The sequence below is a fragment of the Muscardinus avellanarius genome, assembly GCF_963383645.1.
Source record: "Muscardinus avellanarius genome assembly, chromosome: 2".
NCBI classification, from domain to species: Eukaryota; Metazoa; Chordata; class Mammalia; order Rodentia; family Gliridae; genus Muscardinus; species Muscardinus avellanarius.
In genome coordinates, this window is record NC_137787.1 from 147313217 (window position 1) to 147332728 (window position 19512).

At 43.3% G+C, this 19512-nt stretch overlaps 1 protein-coding gene across 2 annotated transcripts in view; it reads left to right on the forward strand.

Annotated features, from left to right (window-relative positions):
* Nucleotides 1–19512, forward strand: part of ENOX1 (ecto-NOX disulfide-thiol exchanger 1) — a gene marked incomplete at both ends in the record, with an annotated part of 265269 nt that overhangs the window by 72733 nt on the left and 173024 nt on the right. For both annotated transcript variants that reach the window (XM_080719975.1, XM_080719976.1), the window contains 3 exons: nucleotides 12893–13066; nucleotides 14238–14444; nucleotides 18036–18269. In XM_080719975.1, the coding sequence (XP_080576101.1) occupies nucleotides 12893–13066; nucleotides 14238–14444; nucleotides 18036–18269 (615 nt within the window). The remainder of the gene's footprint in view (nucleotides 1–12892; nucleotides 13067–14237; nucleotides 14445–18035; nucleotides 18270–19512) is intronic.

A 19512-nucleotide genomic window follows, 5' to 3' on the forward strand; every position in this document is an offset into this window, starting at 1 on the left:
GAGAGCCTTGTGTGGTCTGGAGAGTGCGGACCATGTTCTGCTTCTTCTGTGATTCCAGGCTACTGAGAGCAAATGTCTTCGGTCTTCCAAACCTCTATTTTCTTATTTATCTGTGTGTGTTTGGGGGGGGGGGTCTTGAACAGGTGTAATGAGAACCAGCTTATAAAAGGACTGAAAAAAGATTTTGAAAATACAGCATTGCATAAATCGTAGAAACAGTTTGATCTAGATGCATCTGGCAGTGAGAATGAGATGAAGAACAACCCCCGAATGACAAACAAAAATATTCTTTGGGAACTGAGGATGTAGCTTAATGGTAGAGCACTTGCCTAGCATGCACAAAGCCCTGGGTTGAATCTGCCGCACCACCAAAAAAGAATTCTTTGAATTTATAACAGAGGCCGGAAATAATGTAAAATGAAAGTCTGGTAATCTCTGCTACTAACCCTAAAATCTCCCCAGGGGAAAATGCTTGAGTTTGTCTTTCATAACAGAAAGAGTTCCCTGAGTTCTTGATGTCGGGAGAGAGATGCTGCGGAGAAGAGCACACTCTCAAAACAACTTGTGAAGGAGGAATTCACTGAAAAACACAGGACCCTCAGCCCCAAAGGCTAAAATGGTTTCAAATTCTAATGTGTTAAATTATTTTACCTTAGTTTACTTCTCTAAAAAACTGGAGCCACTGGGATTACCCAAGATGCTGCCAGATATGGCAGGCTGTGAGAGAGTGAGGTACCACTGGTGCTGTCTGAATCGAAATGCATATCCTGTAAACATTAAATTTGTCCAGGTCCTCAGATGTAACAAAGTGTTTCCAAAATCTGATGCTGATCAACTTAAAAAAGATGGGCGTGCATGCACACATTTGTGAAATAGATGTATTCATTTAGATGAATAAATTAGGATCACAAAAAGGGAAAACTAAGGGGAGTGCAGATGTGCTGAACATAGGAATGAGCACAGCTGGACTGTTTGGGTGTAACATCTAATCTTTCTGGCAAAAAAAATCAGAGAGGAAACAGCTCTGAGTTCTACAGCTCTCATTTCCAGGCATGGAAAAAAATTTTGGATCCTAGGAGAGGGAAAAGGGGGATTTTTTTTTTTAAATACTGAACCCTGTAAGTGCTTTCTTCTTTGGGACAACTGTATGCCACTGCTTCCTTAGGTCTTTTCCTACGAGGCCTTCTGACTTCCACCCAGTGACTTCTTGAAATTAAGATATATAGTAGAACATGAGCTTAAAAAAAAAATACAGAATTAGGATGTGCTTGTTTGTTGTATGTGTGTGTGTGGGGGGGGGGGGAACCTGGGGATTGAGCCCAGGGGCATTCTAACGTCAAGCCACATTTCTAGCCCTGCCTTATTTTTTATTTTGAAACAGGGTCTCATTAGGTTGCTGAGGCCAGCCTCAGATCTGCAATCCTCTTGTCTTAGCCTCCCAAGTACTGGGATTGCAGGTGTGTGCTATCACATGCATTTAACGGTATGTTTGTTTTTTTGTGTGTTTTTTGGCGGGTCTTGGGATGAAACCCAGGAGCATTTGACCTCCGAGCTACACCCCCTGCCCTATTTTTTATTCTTTATTTTGAAACCAGGTCTCACTGAGTTGCAGAGGGCCTCACTAAGTAGCTGAGGCTGTCCACGAACCGTGATCCTCTAGGTCTCAGCCTCCCAAATGCTGGGATTACAAGCGAGCGCCACCACACCCGGCTTAATGGTATGCTTTTTTAAAAGGAAAGACACTAGAGCAGTTTGTGGCACACATACAAGGTAAGACACCCTGCCCTTCCACCCCATCCCTTCAAGGGCAACCCCTTGTCCTGGAGCTACGAGCTGGCAGGAGGGTCTGACTTATCAACACATGAAAGACCAGTTCTGCTCCTTTGTTCTGTGCTGCTGAGTGCACCTTCTGTCTTAGTTTCATTATCTGCAGTGTAATAATGATCATTATCATTCCCCAACTATATTAAGAGGAATAGCTAACAAAACCCTTCATGGCTTTTATTGTTCAGCGAAGGCAAATTTAAGCATGCCACATAATATTGCTCAGAATTATACATGGATTTAGGCAGTGACATTGTGGATGAACAGCCAACTATTACCTACTGATGCTCTGTGCCAAGCACAGCGTTGGGTCCTGGTATAAGGTGGCAGTGAAGTTACCCAATTTTCCTTGCCCACACAGTGTGATAGTAAGGTTAAACGAATGTGAAATTAATCTATGCTTTGATATCCACACATATTCCACAGTTTCCTGTGGGATCGCCCACGGTGTGTTTACCTTTAAAACAGGTTTTCGTTTCTCTCCGAGCACGGCTATATGCTAATGTTATTTAAAGAGAGCATTTCTGTTATTTCAACCTCCTCTGACAGAAAATTTAAATTGAAACCCATATAAATTGTTTAAAGTCATACACTGTGAATGTTTTCTTGGAAGTTAAATATTAAGTAAGCTTTTCTTTGTTTTATTTTTTCATTTATGAGAAGTTACCTGGCAGATACTTTGGTAAACTGAAACTGAGGTTAATAAATGAAATGAAAAGGTTAGCCTCTGCACATTGGCCCTGGAAAGAATCCAGCTTCAAAGGGAAGATCCTCCCAGGTGGGGCAGTATATAGTATTTGATGGTGACAATAAGTAACTATGTTATTGGTTATTTTAATCATTATCTAAGAGTGGCGCACACATGTAATCTCTTTACTTGGGAGGCTGAAACAGGAAGATCTCAGATTTGAGGCCAGCCTCAGAAACTTAGTGAGGCCTTCTACAACTTAGTGAGATCCTGTTTCAAAATAAAAAAAAATAAAAAAGGCTGGGGTTGTAGCTCACAGGCAAAATGTCTCTGGGTTCAGTCCCTGTTCCGGTCAGCGTTCTTACAGCTGTAATCTAAAAGACTTACCATGTAACTCAGAGGAAAGATTTTTCTTACAGTTTTGGGTTCAGTCCATGTGATGCCAGGGACCACGGATCTCAGGTCATGGTGGCAGGAAGTAGAGAGAGGGAGTGCACATGGGCTGTGCTCACATCATGAAGACTAGAAACAACTGAGGGAGCAAGGGAGGAGGAGCCATTTATATAGTCCCCACGGCCACGCCCCTAAAACATACCCTACTAGCCCGGGTCACCACCCAGATAAATCCATTAAGATGGATTACAATCCTCATGACTCAGTTATATCAACTCCAAACACCAGTTTATGAGCTTTTCAAGTGGCCATTCTGTATCTAACCATAACAATCCCCAGTAACTAACACACACACACACACACACACACACACACACACACACACACACACACAAAGACAAAAAAAGGAAGATCCTTATGAAGACACTCATATGCTACGAATCACCAGCTCTGCTGTCTAGACCAGAAGATGACAATAAGTGTTACTTTACCATGGTGTCTCCAGGCTAGTCCCCCAACTTCAAAGAAAGGGAAGAGTTATATAAAGCAAGGAGACATTGATCATCAGAAAGAAATGTGTTGCCATAAATTATTTAGTATTTCAACATATAGCTGGAGTGTCCCCACTCCTCAGAAAGATAGATATAGATGCGTAAAAAATGAAAAGTACTTCTTAGGTGTTGGAGTATGCAAATGTATTTCTCAAGATTTGATGGCTTTTCACCTCTAGTGTCTGCTCCAGCACCATGAGCTTGTAAGTTTCAACAAAGCAGAGAACACAAGAGCCTGTTCAGTTCTTTCCCCCATCATTATGTAACAGCCCTACTATACAAAGTCACATAACATCATACAGAGAGAAAATTAATCATCAGCTAATGAGATAGGGATGTGAAAAGAAGTTTGAAAGAAGTAATTTAGAGGCCTCAATTACAGCCTATTCTTATGAGCCTCCCTTGGGCTTTGCTGGTTCATCCCAGGTCCAGGATGTGAGAAGGGCAGCGGGGAGGGGGCAGAGGGAGAAAGGAAGGACAGGAGAGGAAAGAGGAAGGGAAGAGAGAAAATTGGAAGATACAGAAGCTACAGCTCTTGAGAACACTCTTTGTAGCACTCCAGATGAGAGCTAATGAGAACTTAAATTAGCAATAGGAACAAGCAAGGTGGTATAGAAATCCTTCCAAAGCAGACCTAAGAGGGTGTGGCACACGACAGTGGATGTGGTCACCCACAGAGATTTAAAACTAAAAACTCAGAGGAAGGGTGATGACATTAAAACAAATAGGTGAGCCAGGCGTGGTAGCACACTCCTATTATTTCAGTACTTGAGAGGCTGAAGCATAAGGATCGGGGTTACAAGGCCAGCCTCATCAGCAGCATAACAAGGATTTGTTTCCAAATAAAAACAAGCAAATAAATAAAGGAGGGCTGGGTGTGTAGTTCAGAGATACAGTGCCCCTGGGTTCAATCCCCAGTACCACACACACACACACACACACACACACACACACACACACGAGAGAGAGAGAGAGAGAGAGAGAGAGAGAGAGAGTTAGAGAGTTAGTTAGTTAGTTAAGGTAGTTAAGGTTATAATAGAGCCGGGCATGGTGGTGCACACTTGTAATCCCAGCAATTCGGGAGGCAGAGGCAGGAGGATCACAGTTCACAGACAGCCCCAGCTACTTAGTGAGGCATTTTACAACTCAGACCCTGTTTCAAAAAAAAGTAAAAAAAAAAAACTAAATAATAGGGCTGGGGGGTATAGCTTGGAGGTACAATGCCCCTGGGTTCCATCCCCGTACTGCAAAAAATAAATAATAAATAATAATAAATAATAATGAAAAATAAGGTTATAATAGGTTATATAACCTGAAGTTATATAACCTGCTCACAAGTTTGTAGTAGGGAGAGGAGAGATGCCAGGACTCCATGAATAGTTTATTGTGGGTTGTATCGGACAAGACCTAGAATAAGGGAAAGGGCACCATTGGGCAATTAACTTAGTACACATGAGATATCAGCATAAGGAATTAGGTATAATCCCATGTATATCCCTGAAACTTGGCAGTAGCCCTCAGAACTGGGAATGACCACCAAACGGTTCAGGAGTAATTAATGTTGCAGGGACAGGATCCAAGCAGATTTTGCCTCAGAAGACATTTCTATAAACACATGTGAGAATTCATAAACTGAGGGTTTAGATACCCTGGAGAACAATTTGGAGAAAAGATAAGGGAGGAAAAAAACCAAAACAGTATCTTGGTGGGATTAAAAACTAACCATCCATCCAGATGCAGTCCTGGTAGAGGTCAGGCTCGGGGACCAAGCCCAAGCCCTGGGTCCCCAGACATCTGGGGGTAGCAGCTAACAGCTCCCATTCCAAAGATGGCAACAGGAAGATCTCTTTTTTTGTGGCTGAGACTGACCAGCAAGGAGAAGTTTTCTGGTGGATGAGACACTCTAGAGAGAGTCTAGCCCATTTTATAGATTTTGATAGCCCCAAGGCAGGAAAAATTGAGACAAGAGAGCCTACCAAGTCAGATTTGGAAAACTGGATGGAAACCTCAGAGCTCTTCATTTAGTTTGAAAATGTCAGCCACCAAGCTGCTTGAGGACACCATTTTATGGAGACATGATGGGTGTTTGGTTGAATGAAGCCCTTCTGCATGTGTGGGGGCTCTGTGACGGGACTACCAAAAGAATCATGCGAGGAGAAGATGTGGCACAGAGCACACACCCAGTATGACCAAAGCTTTTCAAGTTAGTGAAAAAACGAAACAAAACCAGCAAAAATCTAAAAATGGAGAGTTCAGAATGAAGAAAGGGGAGACCACTAACCACCATGGCCAATCACTGTCGCTTCATCCTGGCCTCTTTCTGGGGGCATCCCTAGAGCTCTGAGGGAGGTGGCGTTCGAGCTTTCTTCTTGGATGTAACCAGGGTGGGACAAAGAATCAGGCCCGTTACAGGAGCCTGTAAGCGCAGAATAAGAATGTGAGATTTAACTGTACTTACCTGGCCCAAGTCAGCAAATAAGGATGTGTTTCTCATTGTGAAGCCCACTAGGATGTGGAATGGACCATGTGCCTGCTGCAACTAAGTGTCCAAAGTCAGGCAGACAGCAGAGATGCTGAAGAAGCCAAGCGCTCACTGAAGCAGTAGCAGAAGCTCTCAAGCCAGCCCTCTCCTTAACTGAGTGTCAGTAGCTGTAACTTTGAGAACGTCACTTGACTCCTCTGGGAATCTGCTTTCTCTTCTCCAGATCCAGAGGCTAGAACTAGTCATTCCCATGTCTCTTTGGGCTTAGAAATGTCATATTCTTATTAGGCCCAGCATCTCTGGCTTCCTCGTCAAGGGGACCCCCCATGCCTGACTGGTATAGACCAGCATGGTTTCTGCACCTCAGCTGTAAGTCCAGGACATGGAGCAGCTCAGTGCGACAGGTGCTGAGTATGAAAGCCTGGGCCTCTGGGCAGAATCTGCTCAGCACTGGAGTCCAGTCACTTGCTTCTCCTTGGGAGGAATTTCCTGGCACTGGTTTTCTTGATGCTGCCTCCTCGCACAGGTTGCTGGAAAGACTTCTTTGGTCGTCAGTCCTTGTGTGTGCCGGTTTTGGTCAGAAGTTCTGAAATGGTCCTCATTTCATGCCATGTCATTTTCAAATGCAGGCACAAATCTCCTCACCCAAGTCGACAGTACTTAGAATAGCTGTTGACAGCTGCATCGCTCCGTGCCACCAGCACCGCATCCTCGTCAAGGAGACCGAGGGGTTTACTGATGGAATGAGGTCTTTGTTTATGAAGTGTGCACAGCAGGGCTTCAGAAACACTCTGGGTATTCATCTTGGATGTAAATGGAAAAACATATCCCCCCTCTACCTCAGGATTTCTTTAGGAAGATCACAAACACATTTTCAATTTCGCCTTCTTTGAGATCCCGCTTGTAGGCATTCACTTATCTTATAAAGTACACTATTATGTTAACATATAATCTGCGCAGTTGATTTGTTCTCAGCAAATACGTAGCAATCTGCAGGGTTTGTTTTTTCACAACAGGAAAGCCTAAGAGCGAGTGGTTCTGGCTCCAGGGGACAGGATTTGAATATTTCTTCTCAGACAACTTTAGAAATATCTTTATATTTATACAGTAAGTATATTTTGAGAATACCTTCTGTACATGCCCGAAGAACATACAAAAGTCATCATTTTAAAGAAGGAGGTCAGTTCCCTTAAGGATCCCTTCCCTGACTGACACTGCCCCCTGTGTTGGTCTCCTACGGCTGCCATAACTAGCCAGGTGGCTTAAAATAACAGAAATGCATCACAGTTCTGGGGTCCAGCATTCTGAGGTCAGGACATCTGCAGGGCCACGTTCTTTCTGCAGGATCTGGATGAGGGATGTGTCTCCTTCCTTTTTCTTGACTTCTGGTTGCTGGCTGACCTCAGCATCCTGGAATTGCTGAGGCAGTCTCCAGTCACCACGTCGGTGATCACATGGCAGTCTCCTTATGTGTCTGTGTCTTCTCTCCTCATCTTATGAGGACACAAACCCTACTGGATAGGGCCCACCCTAATCCAGTATGGCCTTTACTTAATTTGATTATATCTGCACAGACTCTATTTCCAAATAAGGTCACATTCACTTATAGGTCCTTAGGACTTGAAAATCTCATTTGGGGGCCATAGTCCAACACTTATAAGACTCTCTCTCCCAGATTTCTCAGATGCCCCCTCTTCTCTCTGTTTCCACAATATGCATCATATTTATTGTCATTTTTATTATTTTTAATCATTGCATCATCACAACTATGAAGAAAGGACTCATTTTGGGGGGAGGGTGGGGGTTGGTACTGGGGATTGAACTCAGGGGCAGTCTACCTCCAAGCTATACCCCCAGCCCTATTTTATTTTTTATTTGGAAATAGGGTCTCCCTAAGTTGCTGAGAGTCTTGTTAAGTTGCCAAGGCTGGCCTTGAACCTGTGATCCTCCTGTCTCAGCATCCCAAGTACTGGGATTACAGGTATGCACCACCGTTCTTGGGGGTAGGACTTGTATTTTATTGCAAAGCACATTACAAAACATACAACTAGTAGGCACTCACGTATTTGTCAATTAAATACTTCATTATCATCACTATTAACTTTTGTATATTCACTATTAATAATATATCAAGTTACATACTTAGTGTACTTATTAATGTTGTATCAATTGCTAGCATTGGCTGAGTACTTACCATGTGTTAGACCCACTAACCACTGTTCTTTTAATCCCATTTTTAATCTGTTTTACAGATATTATAAGTGAGGCTTAGAAAGATAAGTGAAGTTTTCTGAGATCACACAGCCAGTGCCAGGGAGACCTAGGGCTTTGTCTCAGGTCTGTTTGCAGACGTGGGCTCTTGGCGCTTCGCCACACCTTCACTCGGATGTTTTGGAGTGTTCCTACTTTATGGCAATGGTGTGTCTGGCGTTCATGTCTACAGTCACACTGAAGTCCAGCAAGGTTAAGTAACTGGCCAGCTTAGGTCAGCTGGGTTCTGATCCCATAAACACCTTCTCCTCCACTATTCACGAAATTATATTTAAAGAATATTTGAGGAAAGGAGAACATTGAATGACCAAAAAAAGGCATTGCTTTAGGAGTTCACGCACTACCACAGCATTCTAGAAGAGCCGCATTACACTTGGAAACTACTCCAAGAAAGTCTCTAAACTTCCAGGGACCACAGTGCCCTCTTTTGCACATGGCTTCTCTGTAGAGTACTTACATTGTAAGTCAGAAATTCTTCTGGAGAGAACTGCTAGGCCATGGTTGTTTGAGCCCTCCAGCCTGTCTCTCTGCCCAGCACAAATCCCAGGTCCTGAGTAAGGCTCTCTTTTATGTAAGTATATTCTAAGAGAAAGCTCTGCTTCCTACTTAATTGGATCCTTTCATGCCACAGTTTACACCCTCCTTCCTTTTACCCCCTGGAGTAGAACTGTCATTCATATGTCTGAAGCTCATGGGGGCAGATTTTCCAAATAAGACCGGAACTCAAGCTCCCAGTTTGTGTTACCCTCACCTTTGTCTTCCTGTGCATGTTTCTTTCTCAGATTATCATAGTTTGTGCATTGGCTTTAATGAGTTAGTCTATGACATGCTTTCATGCTGTTTGAGAAAACAATTGCCATCTGTTCATATATTGTTAAAAATAATGGTTTCTAGCAGGGCGTGGTGGTGCACGCTTATAATCCCTGCACTTGGGAGACTGAGACAGGAGGATCACAGGTTCACAGCCAGCCTCAGCAACTTAGTGAGGCTCTCAGAAACTCAGTGAGACCCTGTTTCCAAATTTAAATAAATAAATAAATAAATAAATAGGGCTGGGGGTGTAGCTCAGAGGTAGAATGCTCTTGGTTTCCATCCCCAGTTTCACACACAAAAATAGTAATGGTCCCTTATTTAAAAAAGAAAAAAGAAGTCTAATCCTTCCCTCCTTCCTTTACTCCAATACTAAATCAGATCTTTTGAGTTCCAACATAATTTAACTGTTAATTCCTTTCTAAGCTCTTTTCAAGCTACCGCACTCACCATGCAGATTTCATTAAACCCCATTGATGTCTCAGAAAAACAAAAGTAACTCTTGCTGTATATGAAAGCATTTTGCTCAGGGGTAGTGTCTTTTGTCCCCATGTTTGAGTGTTTAATTTATATATTTGGTCTCCAGAAAGAATACAGAAGTCTGTTAGAATCAACGGGGAAGGCAAGCACTGGGCTTCTCATTTCATTGGGGCGGGGAGGGCATCTGCTTATTATAATCCACAGAGCTTGCATTTCGGGGTTTGCAGTCCTGAGTGGTTTCAGTCTTGAATCATCCTGTGTTGGCAAACAATAGTGAGAGCCAGGCCAGGAGAGAAACAGACGAAACAGAAGAAGCCAATGGATGTGATTAAATAAAAAGCGTAAGCATGCCAATATTCCCGTGGCCAGTATTTCGATTGCTAATATATTCACTTTGGAAGCCAATATGTAATTTTAAGGGTCACAGTGTCAAAAGTCATTCTGTTCTGAATTACTTTACAAATGACGTCTTGGTCAGTAGGAAAAAACAAAATCTTGATTTTCTTTAAGGGTGAATTTTTAGCATTACTGACATATATTTGATGACTCATTGAGTCATTCGAAGTGGAAAGTTCAAATGGTCATGTTTGTTTGTTTATTTATTTATTTGTTTGTTTATTTATTTATTGCGGTACTGGGGATAAAACCCAGGGGCATTCTACCTTCAAGCTACACCCCCAGCCCTAATTTTATTCTTTATATTGAAACAGTGTCTCACTGAGTTGCAGAGGGCCTCACTAAGTAGTAGCTGAGGCTGGCCAGGAACGGAATCCTCCTGTCTCAGCCTCCCAAATGCTGGGATTACAAGTATGCGCCACCATGCCTGGCAAATGGTCATTTTTATATATGGAGCCACAAATCTGAACCCTGTTTACTTTGTAATGTCAGAAATTTTACTTAAATTATTTCAACTTAATTATTTTAAGCTCAATTTCTTTATAAAATGGGAATAAAGCCTGTGAAATTTTATAAGGCTTAAATGAATAGCCAGAGTTTGAGTCTTGTCCCTCTCACTTCTGAACCTTTATGTCTTTTGTAAATCACTTTGCTCTGAGCATTTTCAACACAGTGTCCTAGAATCCTGAAGTGCTGATGCTCCTAGTGATAAATTCAGTGAAATGGTCCACATTACAGATGAGGAAACTGAGAAGCGTGATTAGAGATATAGTGCCTACAATGCCAAGGCGACTAAAATTTCTTTGAAAGAAATTCGACATTTGCATTTAAGGCTTAAGCGCGCTCACACACACACATGCACACCATAAACCTCTTTCACTGCAGTCATTCTGGTATACTGTGAAATCAAGTGGAGTTTCTCATAAACAGAGCAAGAATCCTCTTGGGGATACATACCAGGATAACACTGCCTATTCTGGTTAGCCCAGGGAATGTTCAGGCATATCCTGGCTAACCAAAGAAATGCTGTGTACCTTTCCTCAGAAAGGAAAAGTGTTTGCCAGGCACTCAGTATCCTCTGGGCCTTTGTTGTAAACACAGGATGTGGTTGTCACCGGGTCTGCCTCAAGGCTTTCAGCACAGGAAAGCAAAGATTGAGGCCCGTCAGAGAGCGGGAACGCAGAGCAGCACAGCACAGGTGGTACATGAGAACCCAAATGGAGAGGGAGGAGAGGAATAGTGGGAATGATCTAAGATGAAGAGAGAGAAAAGGATAAGAGAATAAGAGAGGAGAAGGATTTTTATCCTTGCAGAATGATGGAGGGTCACCAGGCTCTGTCTTGGTGGCGCCTGTTTACCTGGGAACATTTTCACATCCCTAGAGAGAGTATTATTTTCTGCAAGCAGAAAATCCCTCAAGAGGAAAATCCCCTTGCAGACATGATTACAAATGCAGCTCAGGACTTTTAACGGCCCTGCCTAGAAAGGGCTTATTTATTTTTAATTGGCAGATAAAATTGTATGTATTTATCATGAACAATATGGTATTTTGAAGTATGTATATACATCACAGAATGGTTAAATCTAGCTAATTAAAAAGGCATTGCCTATCATTTTTGTAGTGAGAACACGTATCCACTGTCTTTGCATTTTTAAAGAATATACTATATCATCATTAGCTATGGTGACTATACTGAACATGAATTTATTTCTCCTAACTGTAGTTATATAACCTTTGAACAACAACCACTCTACTTCCTCCTTCTATGAAATTGACGTTTTACATTCTATGGTCAGGCAGTGTTCATCATTCTATTCCTGGCTTACTTTATGTTACAGAGTGACCTCCAGGTTCATCCATGTTGTTGTAAGTGAAAGGACTCTCTTCTTTGATTTTATGGCCAAATCGTGTTCTACTGCATATACCCGTGCCAGTGTTCATCCATTCACCAGCTGATAGACATTTAGGTTGATTCCATATATTGCCTCTTCTGAATAGCGCTACAAAATCATGGAGGTGCAGATGTCTCTTTGGCATACTGATTTCATTGTCTCTGGACTTATACCTAGTAGTGGGATTGCTAGATCATATGGTAGTTCTCTTGCTACTATTTTTCATAATGACTATATTAATTTACATTCTCACCAACAGTGTGCAATGGTTCCCTTCCGAATCCTTGCCAACACATTCTATCTTTGGTCTTTTTTATAATATACAAAACAAAATCCTGCATATAACTTGCCTTATTACACTTAAAAATTGGCTTTTATATGGAAAACCCAATTTTTTTATACCTTTCCCTTTTTTGAAATTTTTTTATATCAGACATTGAGATTTCAGAAGGGTGGGACTGATTGCTTATTGATTGAATAAGAGAAAGAAAATGTGATTATTCAATAGAATTTTGTAATGTGTAAAGCTAATTTTATGCCTGTATGTATCTAAACCAGCCAGAGTAATTATAATCACTCTTTGTTTTTTCCCCCTGGGAGAGATAGCTTAGGTGGGAGCAGAGTGATCATTATAAAGTCCGCACATTTAAATTGAACTCTCCCAAATCTAGGTCACTTGGGCAGAAAGGCTCTTCTGATAAAGCCAGCTGACAATTAGATTCACAGGGCCTTCGGTGTTAAATGATATTCTTTGTGCATTCTGGGTCATAAGGCGGTGTAAACAACACACGAATGTTAAGAAACAGAAAATTGTATTCACTGTAATAGCAAAGCTTCATGGTGCATGGTTTTACACTTCAATATGCCATGTTTTGTTCTGCCATGTTAATATTTTAAGTAATATAATTTCCTTTTCATGTAGTTTCAGCTTCATCTGCTTTTCTTCTAGAGAAACTTTCTATAGTGCTACATCTTACACCAGGAGAAATTCCTAAAAAATAGGAAGTATGGAGTCAAATAGTCTTTGCAGGAAAGTAACAAAAAACACTGATGAAAACAGATTTAAGATTCTCCAGCAAAAATGCAATCTTTTGTGCTTTACAGATTCTATCTGTGTGCCTGGCTTTGATCCAGGCCTCAACATGATGACTGGAATTACCTCTATAAACCCCATGATACCCGGCCTGGGGCTGGTACCACCCCCACCCCCAGCAGAAGTGACTGTTGTTAAGGAAATAATTCACTGCAAAAGCTGTACTCTTTTCCCTCAAAATCCAAGTAAGTAACACCTATAAGACATGTTTGCTCATCATTTTAACTTTCTCTGTTTGATATGAAATAGCATTGCATCGATTTTCAGATGTGATTCATACAGACAAATGTCAAATGGGAAACCTGTCTACAGAGGTCTTTGTCTCTAGATTAGTAAAGATTATACAGGGATGTGTCCATGTGTCTGTCCAAGAGCTGAGTTGACACTAGTACCTGGGCCTTGGGGACTAGTATTCAGCATTAAGAATCATTTTGCATGCAGTGAAGTCTAGCATTTCCTGGAGAAAATCGTGTGAAATACATAAATACTTCCATCAATCTTTACAAATATAAGAGCAAAAACTCCAAAATGTGTTTTACTAGATGAAAGTTTGAATTAATTTGGCAGTTAGTAGTTTTGGGCAAGGGGGAGCCCACATCTCAGAATTTCTGGACCAAATTGCATGTGCTTGAAGGACCCATACATTTGATGAAGTAAATGGGCTGGAATATTTTTTTTAATTTAGTCTCAGACACTAAGTTTATGGGCTTAAATAGCTTAGATCTTTTTTTATTCATATTAATCAGTGTTGCCTTTTTTAAAGTGAACTTTTCAGGAGATTGCTTTAGTAATCTACATATAAACTAGGTAAAATGTTGTGACAGTGTACATTTTATCTTTTTATACAGAGCCTCCCCAAATTTAATAGTTTGATCATTTAAATGTGAATAATAACAAAAGTGTTTCTTCCAGGCATGGTGCTGTACAGCCAAGTAAGTACCGTGCATCCTTTGTGGGCCATGCTTCCGCGTTCTGCCTTGCGGCTCCTTCATCTAGCAACAAGACAAAGCAGATAACAAGCCGAGGCTTTCACTTCATCACGTTTTGTACTTTGTGAAGCCCCCTCCTCCCCCTTTTCTGGGTCTCTTGTGTTATGAAGGAGAAATGAAATTATGCTAACACATGTGTTATCTTTGTTCACGGATAAGCATAACCACTCCGTGTAGAAGAGCAGAGAGGTAAAGGTTGGGAGGAGCAGGGGGAGGCAGCCAGGAAAAGTGTAAACTGGTCTAGAAGGGGACCATTATTTCTCAGTCTAGACAAAGTAACTCCTCAAGCTCTACTTTCACCAGGTGAGCCAGGAAATGAGAGCCAGTAAGCCAAAGACAAAACTCTCTTGTTTTATTGTGATACTAGATCTTCCACCTCCTTCCACAAGAGAACGACCTCCTGGGTGCAAGACTGTGTTTGTTGGAGGATTACCAGAAAATGCTACTGAGGAAATTATCCAAGAAGTCTTTGAGCAGTGCGGTGATATTACAGCCATCCGAAAAAGCAAGAAGAATTTTTGTCACATTCGCTTTGCAGAGGAATTCATGGTTGATAAAGCCATTTACCTTTCTGGTACTTTGCATTACATAAGGGGTTTTCTAGGCATTTTGTCATGTTTTGTGATGTTAATATGAGCTTATTCCCTTTTGCTTTAATGCACAATAAAGCCCTCTTACTCTGGGGTCAGAAAAGGAGGAATTCTGCCTTTTTGCTTGGCTCCCAGAAGCTCTGTTAAGCCTGTGAATATATCTTGCCACAGGAACAATTTCCTACCATACAGTCTTTAGGAATTCCATCAAGTTTTTAATTAATGCTCTCAAGTGCTTACTAGATGAAAAGCAATATTATGAGTGCCGAAGACCATTATTATTATTGGATGTAATCCTCTGGGTAGTAAAGAACACTCAGAATATTTTAGATTTTTAGAAGTGGATTCACTTTCTTGACACTGGAGTACTAAAGCAAGATCGGTTCCTTGCAGGAAAGTTGCTCGTGGGCCCTATGATGAGGCCCAATTTTGTTGCCCACTTGTAGTTCAATAAGCCTGCCCCATCCAACCATCCTTGTTCTTTGGTGCCATTTTAATAATACGTTTTTATAGATGTTGAAATGAAGCCTAATGCTGCTTTCCTCTATGTGGGTGTTGGAACAAGTACCCAGAGTGTGTCAACAGGCCTTTAGTCTGACAGCAGTGGGAGGGGCTGGTATTGATATGTGGCTTTAGAAGGACTTACCATTATTGTTATGATGATCCTATTCCTCAGGCTTTCCAGTGACATCTTTTCCTTCTGCCACTTTCTTCATACCAGTTCTTTATTCCCAAGGCAGAGCTGATGGAGGAAGGTGGGAAAACAAGTGAACATTACGGCCAGGCTTTACCTCCTTTCTATGGTCAGCCTCTATTGCATGACATTCTGTGAAAATCTCAGAAGCCTTGAGGTTATCTCAGTAACTCAGATTTCCCTGAATCAGATAGGGATAGAAATGATTCTAAACCCGTGATTCCATCCCATCAAAAGCATATGAAGTGAGAAATAAAGGCCCAAAGCATTCCACAGTGGAGATGGAAGACTAAACTTGGAATAAAGGCAAATTTTGGCAACACACACACAGCCATGAGATCATGGGAGATTCCGGAGAGTATAGGGCACTGGGCTTCCCACACCCTGACCTGGATACCTCTCTCCCCGTCACTTTCTCACCTGCAGAATGGAGATAGTTGCAGTTTACCAACCAGGACTGCTGGGAGTAAATCAAATAGTGGAAAATAAATACTTAGCAGGGCACCTGCAACATAGGAACCATTTTGTATGCGGTTGTTTTTAATACAAGTACCCTAAACACGGTAAAGTAGAATTGCTTCTCATTTCTCAGCCTTGCCCCAGGGACCTGGGTTCTAATCCTAATTCTGCCAATAAACTATTACTTTATCCCATTTGGTTCAATGAAAGAGTTAGAGTAGATCCAAGATCCTTTTCAACACTAACACAACCCAGTTCAGTGTTTAAACCCAGTCAGGATCCTCAGAAGACACTGACAAAGGTGAACAGTCCTAGTTGGGGGCATAGAAAGGTATTCCTTTAATTTTGCTTTGGCCTTTACTTTTCCTGTCTTAGTCAAGCCCCAAAGGCTCCTGGGGCTGCTCCTTTGCAGCAAAGAGTGTCAGCACAGGCCTCACTTGCAGCATCCCTGCCCCTTGAAGAAGAGTCTCCCACTCTGCCTTGGCCACACTGTACAGGCTGCAGCATCAGTGCCAGGAAGATCCGCAAGGCCAACTAATTGGGAGGGAGGGCAGGAAGGAAGGCTCCCCCCATCCCTGCGTGTGAGCGCCCACAAGCCCGGCCCAGCTGGACGGCCTGTCTAATTTTAGGACCACGTTCACATTTGAAGGTCGAGCTAATTTTAGTTTCATCCTCATCAGGGTCTCTTTTATGGCTCTAATGATAATGTTTTGGTGAAAGAGAGGGTGCTTCCGGCAACCAGAAGCATCTGACAAGTGATTCTCTGGACGTGAGCTAGGGAAAGTTGCTCGGTCCATTAGGGCAGCTGGCCAGTTCTAGGCAGTCCTGTCTGCTCAGCACTTATGTATATATCACCACAGCCTGCTGACTTGCTAACTTTCCATGGCCGAAAACTCAGATACATTTTGCTTTAGCGCTAACTTTGCTCATCTCTGATTGGAATTGTTTTTCCTTCCCATTGTTGGTTAACACCATTGAAATCTAGAAGGGAGAAGAGTTCAATGGCATGCAGGCATGAGATAAGAGATCTGTATTTAATGTGTGTGTGTGTGTGTGTGTGTGTGTGTGTGTGTGTGTGTGTGTGAGAGAGAGAGAGAGAGAGCGCGAGAGAGAGGGAGGGAGGGGGAGGGAGGGAGGGAGGGAGGAAGGGGGTAAACCTGCATGGGGATTTGCAACAGAATTTAAACCCAAGATGCTGCAATAGTCCATGGAACCCTACCATGAGCTCTTGACCATCAGCAGAGCGCAGCCTAGCATTCTCCAGTTGTATCTCACTTGCAGAGCCCCTGCAAAGAAAAAGCGCTTATTTCAATTTCCCCTCTGGCAGTCCCTGAGAGTCGCATTTATGTTCTGAAAATCTCGAGTACCCTAAACTGAAGAGGAGCCTCAAAGTCAACTTCTCTTCATTTGAAGTTGGGCTAGCTGGCTGGTTTCAGTCCTGTGTTGTTTTCTCAGATCAAGTTTTTGCTCATAATCTTTATAAGTTAGAGAGTATACTATCTTTATTAGTTAAAGATGTCCAGACCCAGTGTGTGTGTGTGTGTGTGTGTGTGTGTGTGTGTGTGTGTCTGTCTGTCTGTCTGTCTGTCTGTCTGTCTGCCTAGCTGTGGGCTCTTGCTTGGGACTCCTGAGGCCTTCAAAGATGTCCTGGACAATTTGTATGGTGCTGCATGCAAGATGAAGTGGAGTGGTACGGGAATAAAAGGGAGGTAGCAGTGAGGCCTCTTGATTGAAGGTAAAATATTCTCCTGCATATGCCCCAGAGGATAAGTGGAAATAAAACAGCATTGCAAAAATTACCTTGGTAATTGTGGCTTTTGCAGCTGCCGAGAGAGAAAACTGAGCAGCAGCATTTTCTAGGGAAATGAAGCAACAGCCTGAGTGAGGTGCACTGGAATTTACTCTGTCGAGCTTTTTAAATATCATACATGTTCTTTATTTACTCATACCCCCCTCACCCCCAGTTCTACACAGAACTTAGGAGTGCTTACGAAATAGAGTTATAGTAAATTGAAAATATGGAATCAAGTCCATAGAAAGGTAGAAAAAATACAACATGCCCAATTTGTTTCTGAGCCTCCTGGAAGCCAGAGGGAAAGCGGAGCTGCCACCATTGGTTTCTCCGTTCTTGAGGTCAGCCATTCTTGGTGACACTAGGGGCCTGACAAGGTAGGAGAGCCTCCGAGATTCCCTCCCCCCAGAGGCATTTTTATCCTCAACTCTCTGGTGGGCTTAATTTAGCAGGGTTTTAGTAGTCATGAGGAGAAGGATGAGTGCTTCCCACCTCCCGGGAGAAAGATGAGAAAGATGTCCTGCCCTGAGAGTAAAGAAGTAAGAGATCACATGCCTAGTGTGGCGAGGGCCCCGAGCAGCAGCGCACCCATCGCGGCCTCGAGATTTGACCAGACTCTGCTGTTTTCAGGTTACCGGATGCGGTTAGGGTCCAGCACAGACAAAAAGGATTCAGGCCGCCTGCACGTCGACTTTGCCCAGGCCCGGGATGACTTCTACGAGTGGGAATGCAAGCAGAGGATGCGCGCCCGGGAGGAGCGGCACCGGCGCAAGCTGGAGGAGGATCGGCTCCGGCCTCCCTCCCCGCCGGCCATCATGCACTACTCAGAGCACGAGGCCGCGCTGCTGGCCGAAAAGCTGAAAGGTAGGGAGCGCTTGTGCTGGCTTCTCCTCCTCTACCTCAGCCACCTCAGGCCCAAAGAGGTAGCGTGATGCACCCTCAGATGCGGGAGCCCGTCCGTTTCTCCAGTCCCCTGCCCTGCAGACAGCAGGTGAGGGCAAGCGCCTAGAAGCTGTGCATGCCTGGGCCTCCTCATCTGGCTTGAGACAGAGCCCCGCCTTTTCCTGCGCTCCTACCTGCGCTCTCCAGGAAACTGCGCACACTATACTGTCTTGGGATAAACTTCATTGCATGAATGGGCAGCAGGATAGGCAGAGAGCAGCACCTGAGCAGAGAGCAGGCTGTTATCCTCCTGCAGAGGCAGCTTGAGTGGGAGACAAGGACTCCCACCTGCGGGTGGGCAGGTGCAGGTGTTCCCAGGGCTCTGTAGGGTTTTCATGTTGGCCAGACTCTGACAGCCGCTTTAAGACATGTCGGACACTTCGTTACAGTCCATGGGGGACAGAGGAGGATCCCTATGTAGAAATCGCTGTCTTCAAAGGTGGAGCTGGAGGGACACTTCTAACACCACAGATGAGTGGCTGGAGAAGAGAGTGTATTTCACCTGCTCAAGTGTTTGCTGAGCCAGCCCTGAGCTTGAGGCAGTGGGAGGTCAGGACACATGGGGACCTTGGCACTGGCCCCATGGGCTAGCAATGATTGGGAAGAGGCCAGGTTTTGATACTAGGATATTGTGTGTGTGTGTGTGTGTGTGTGTGTGTGTGTGTGTGTAAGAGAGAGAGACATCAATTCTTTTTTGACCAAAGTATGTGAGCTGAACAACAGTTGGGTGTTTTAAAGGCAAATGATGGTCACATACCCTCCCCCTCCCCCAGGTCAGTGGGCACTGTCTGGCTGTCTGGACTAACATAGGTCCCAGTTGCCATGGGCAGGTATCTATCAGTAAACAAATAACTAAAAGAAAGCCAGTGGTATGACCGTCCACCAAGGTCTTGTGCAGAGGAACTCAGGGCAGGGCACCAATATTGACAAAGGTATGCAGGAAGTCTTCACGAAGCAGGCAGAATTTGAACTTTTACCCCCAAAGATAAGAAGGCATAAAGGTATTGTAGCCAGAGGCCCATAACCCTGTGAATAAAGACACTTGGGAAGCAGAGAGGAATTTGGCACAGGCACCATGTTTATAGGGCAAGGCAAAGCTGGAAGAGCAGTCTGGTGCCAGATGGCGGAGCCTGGAAGGCTTTGCTGGGTTTGGGTTTTATTCCAT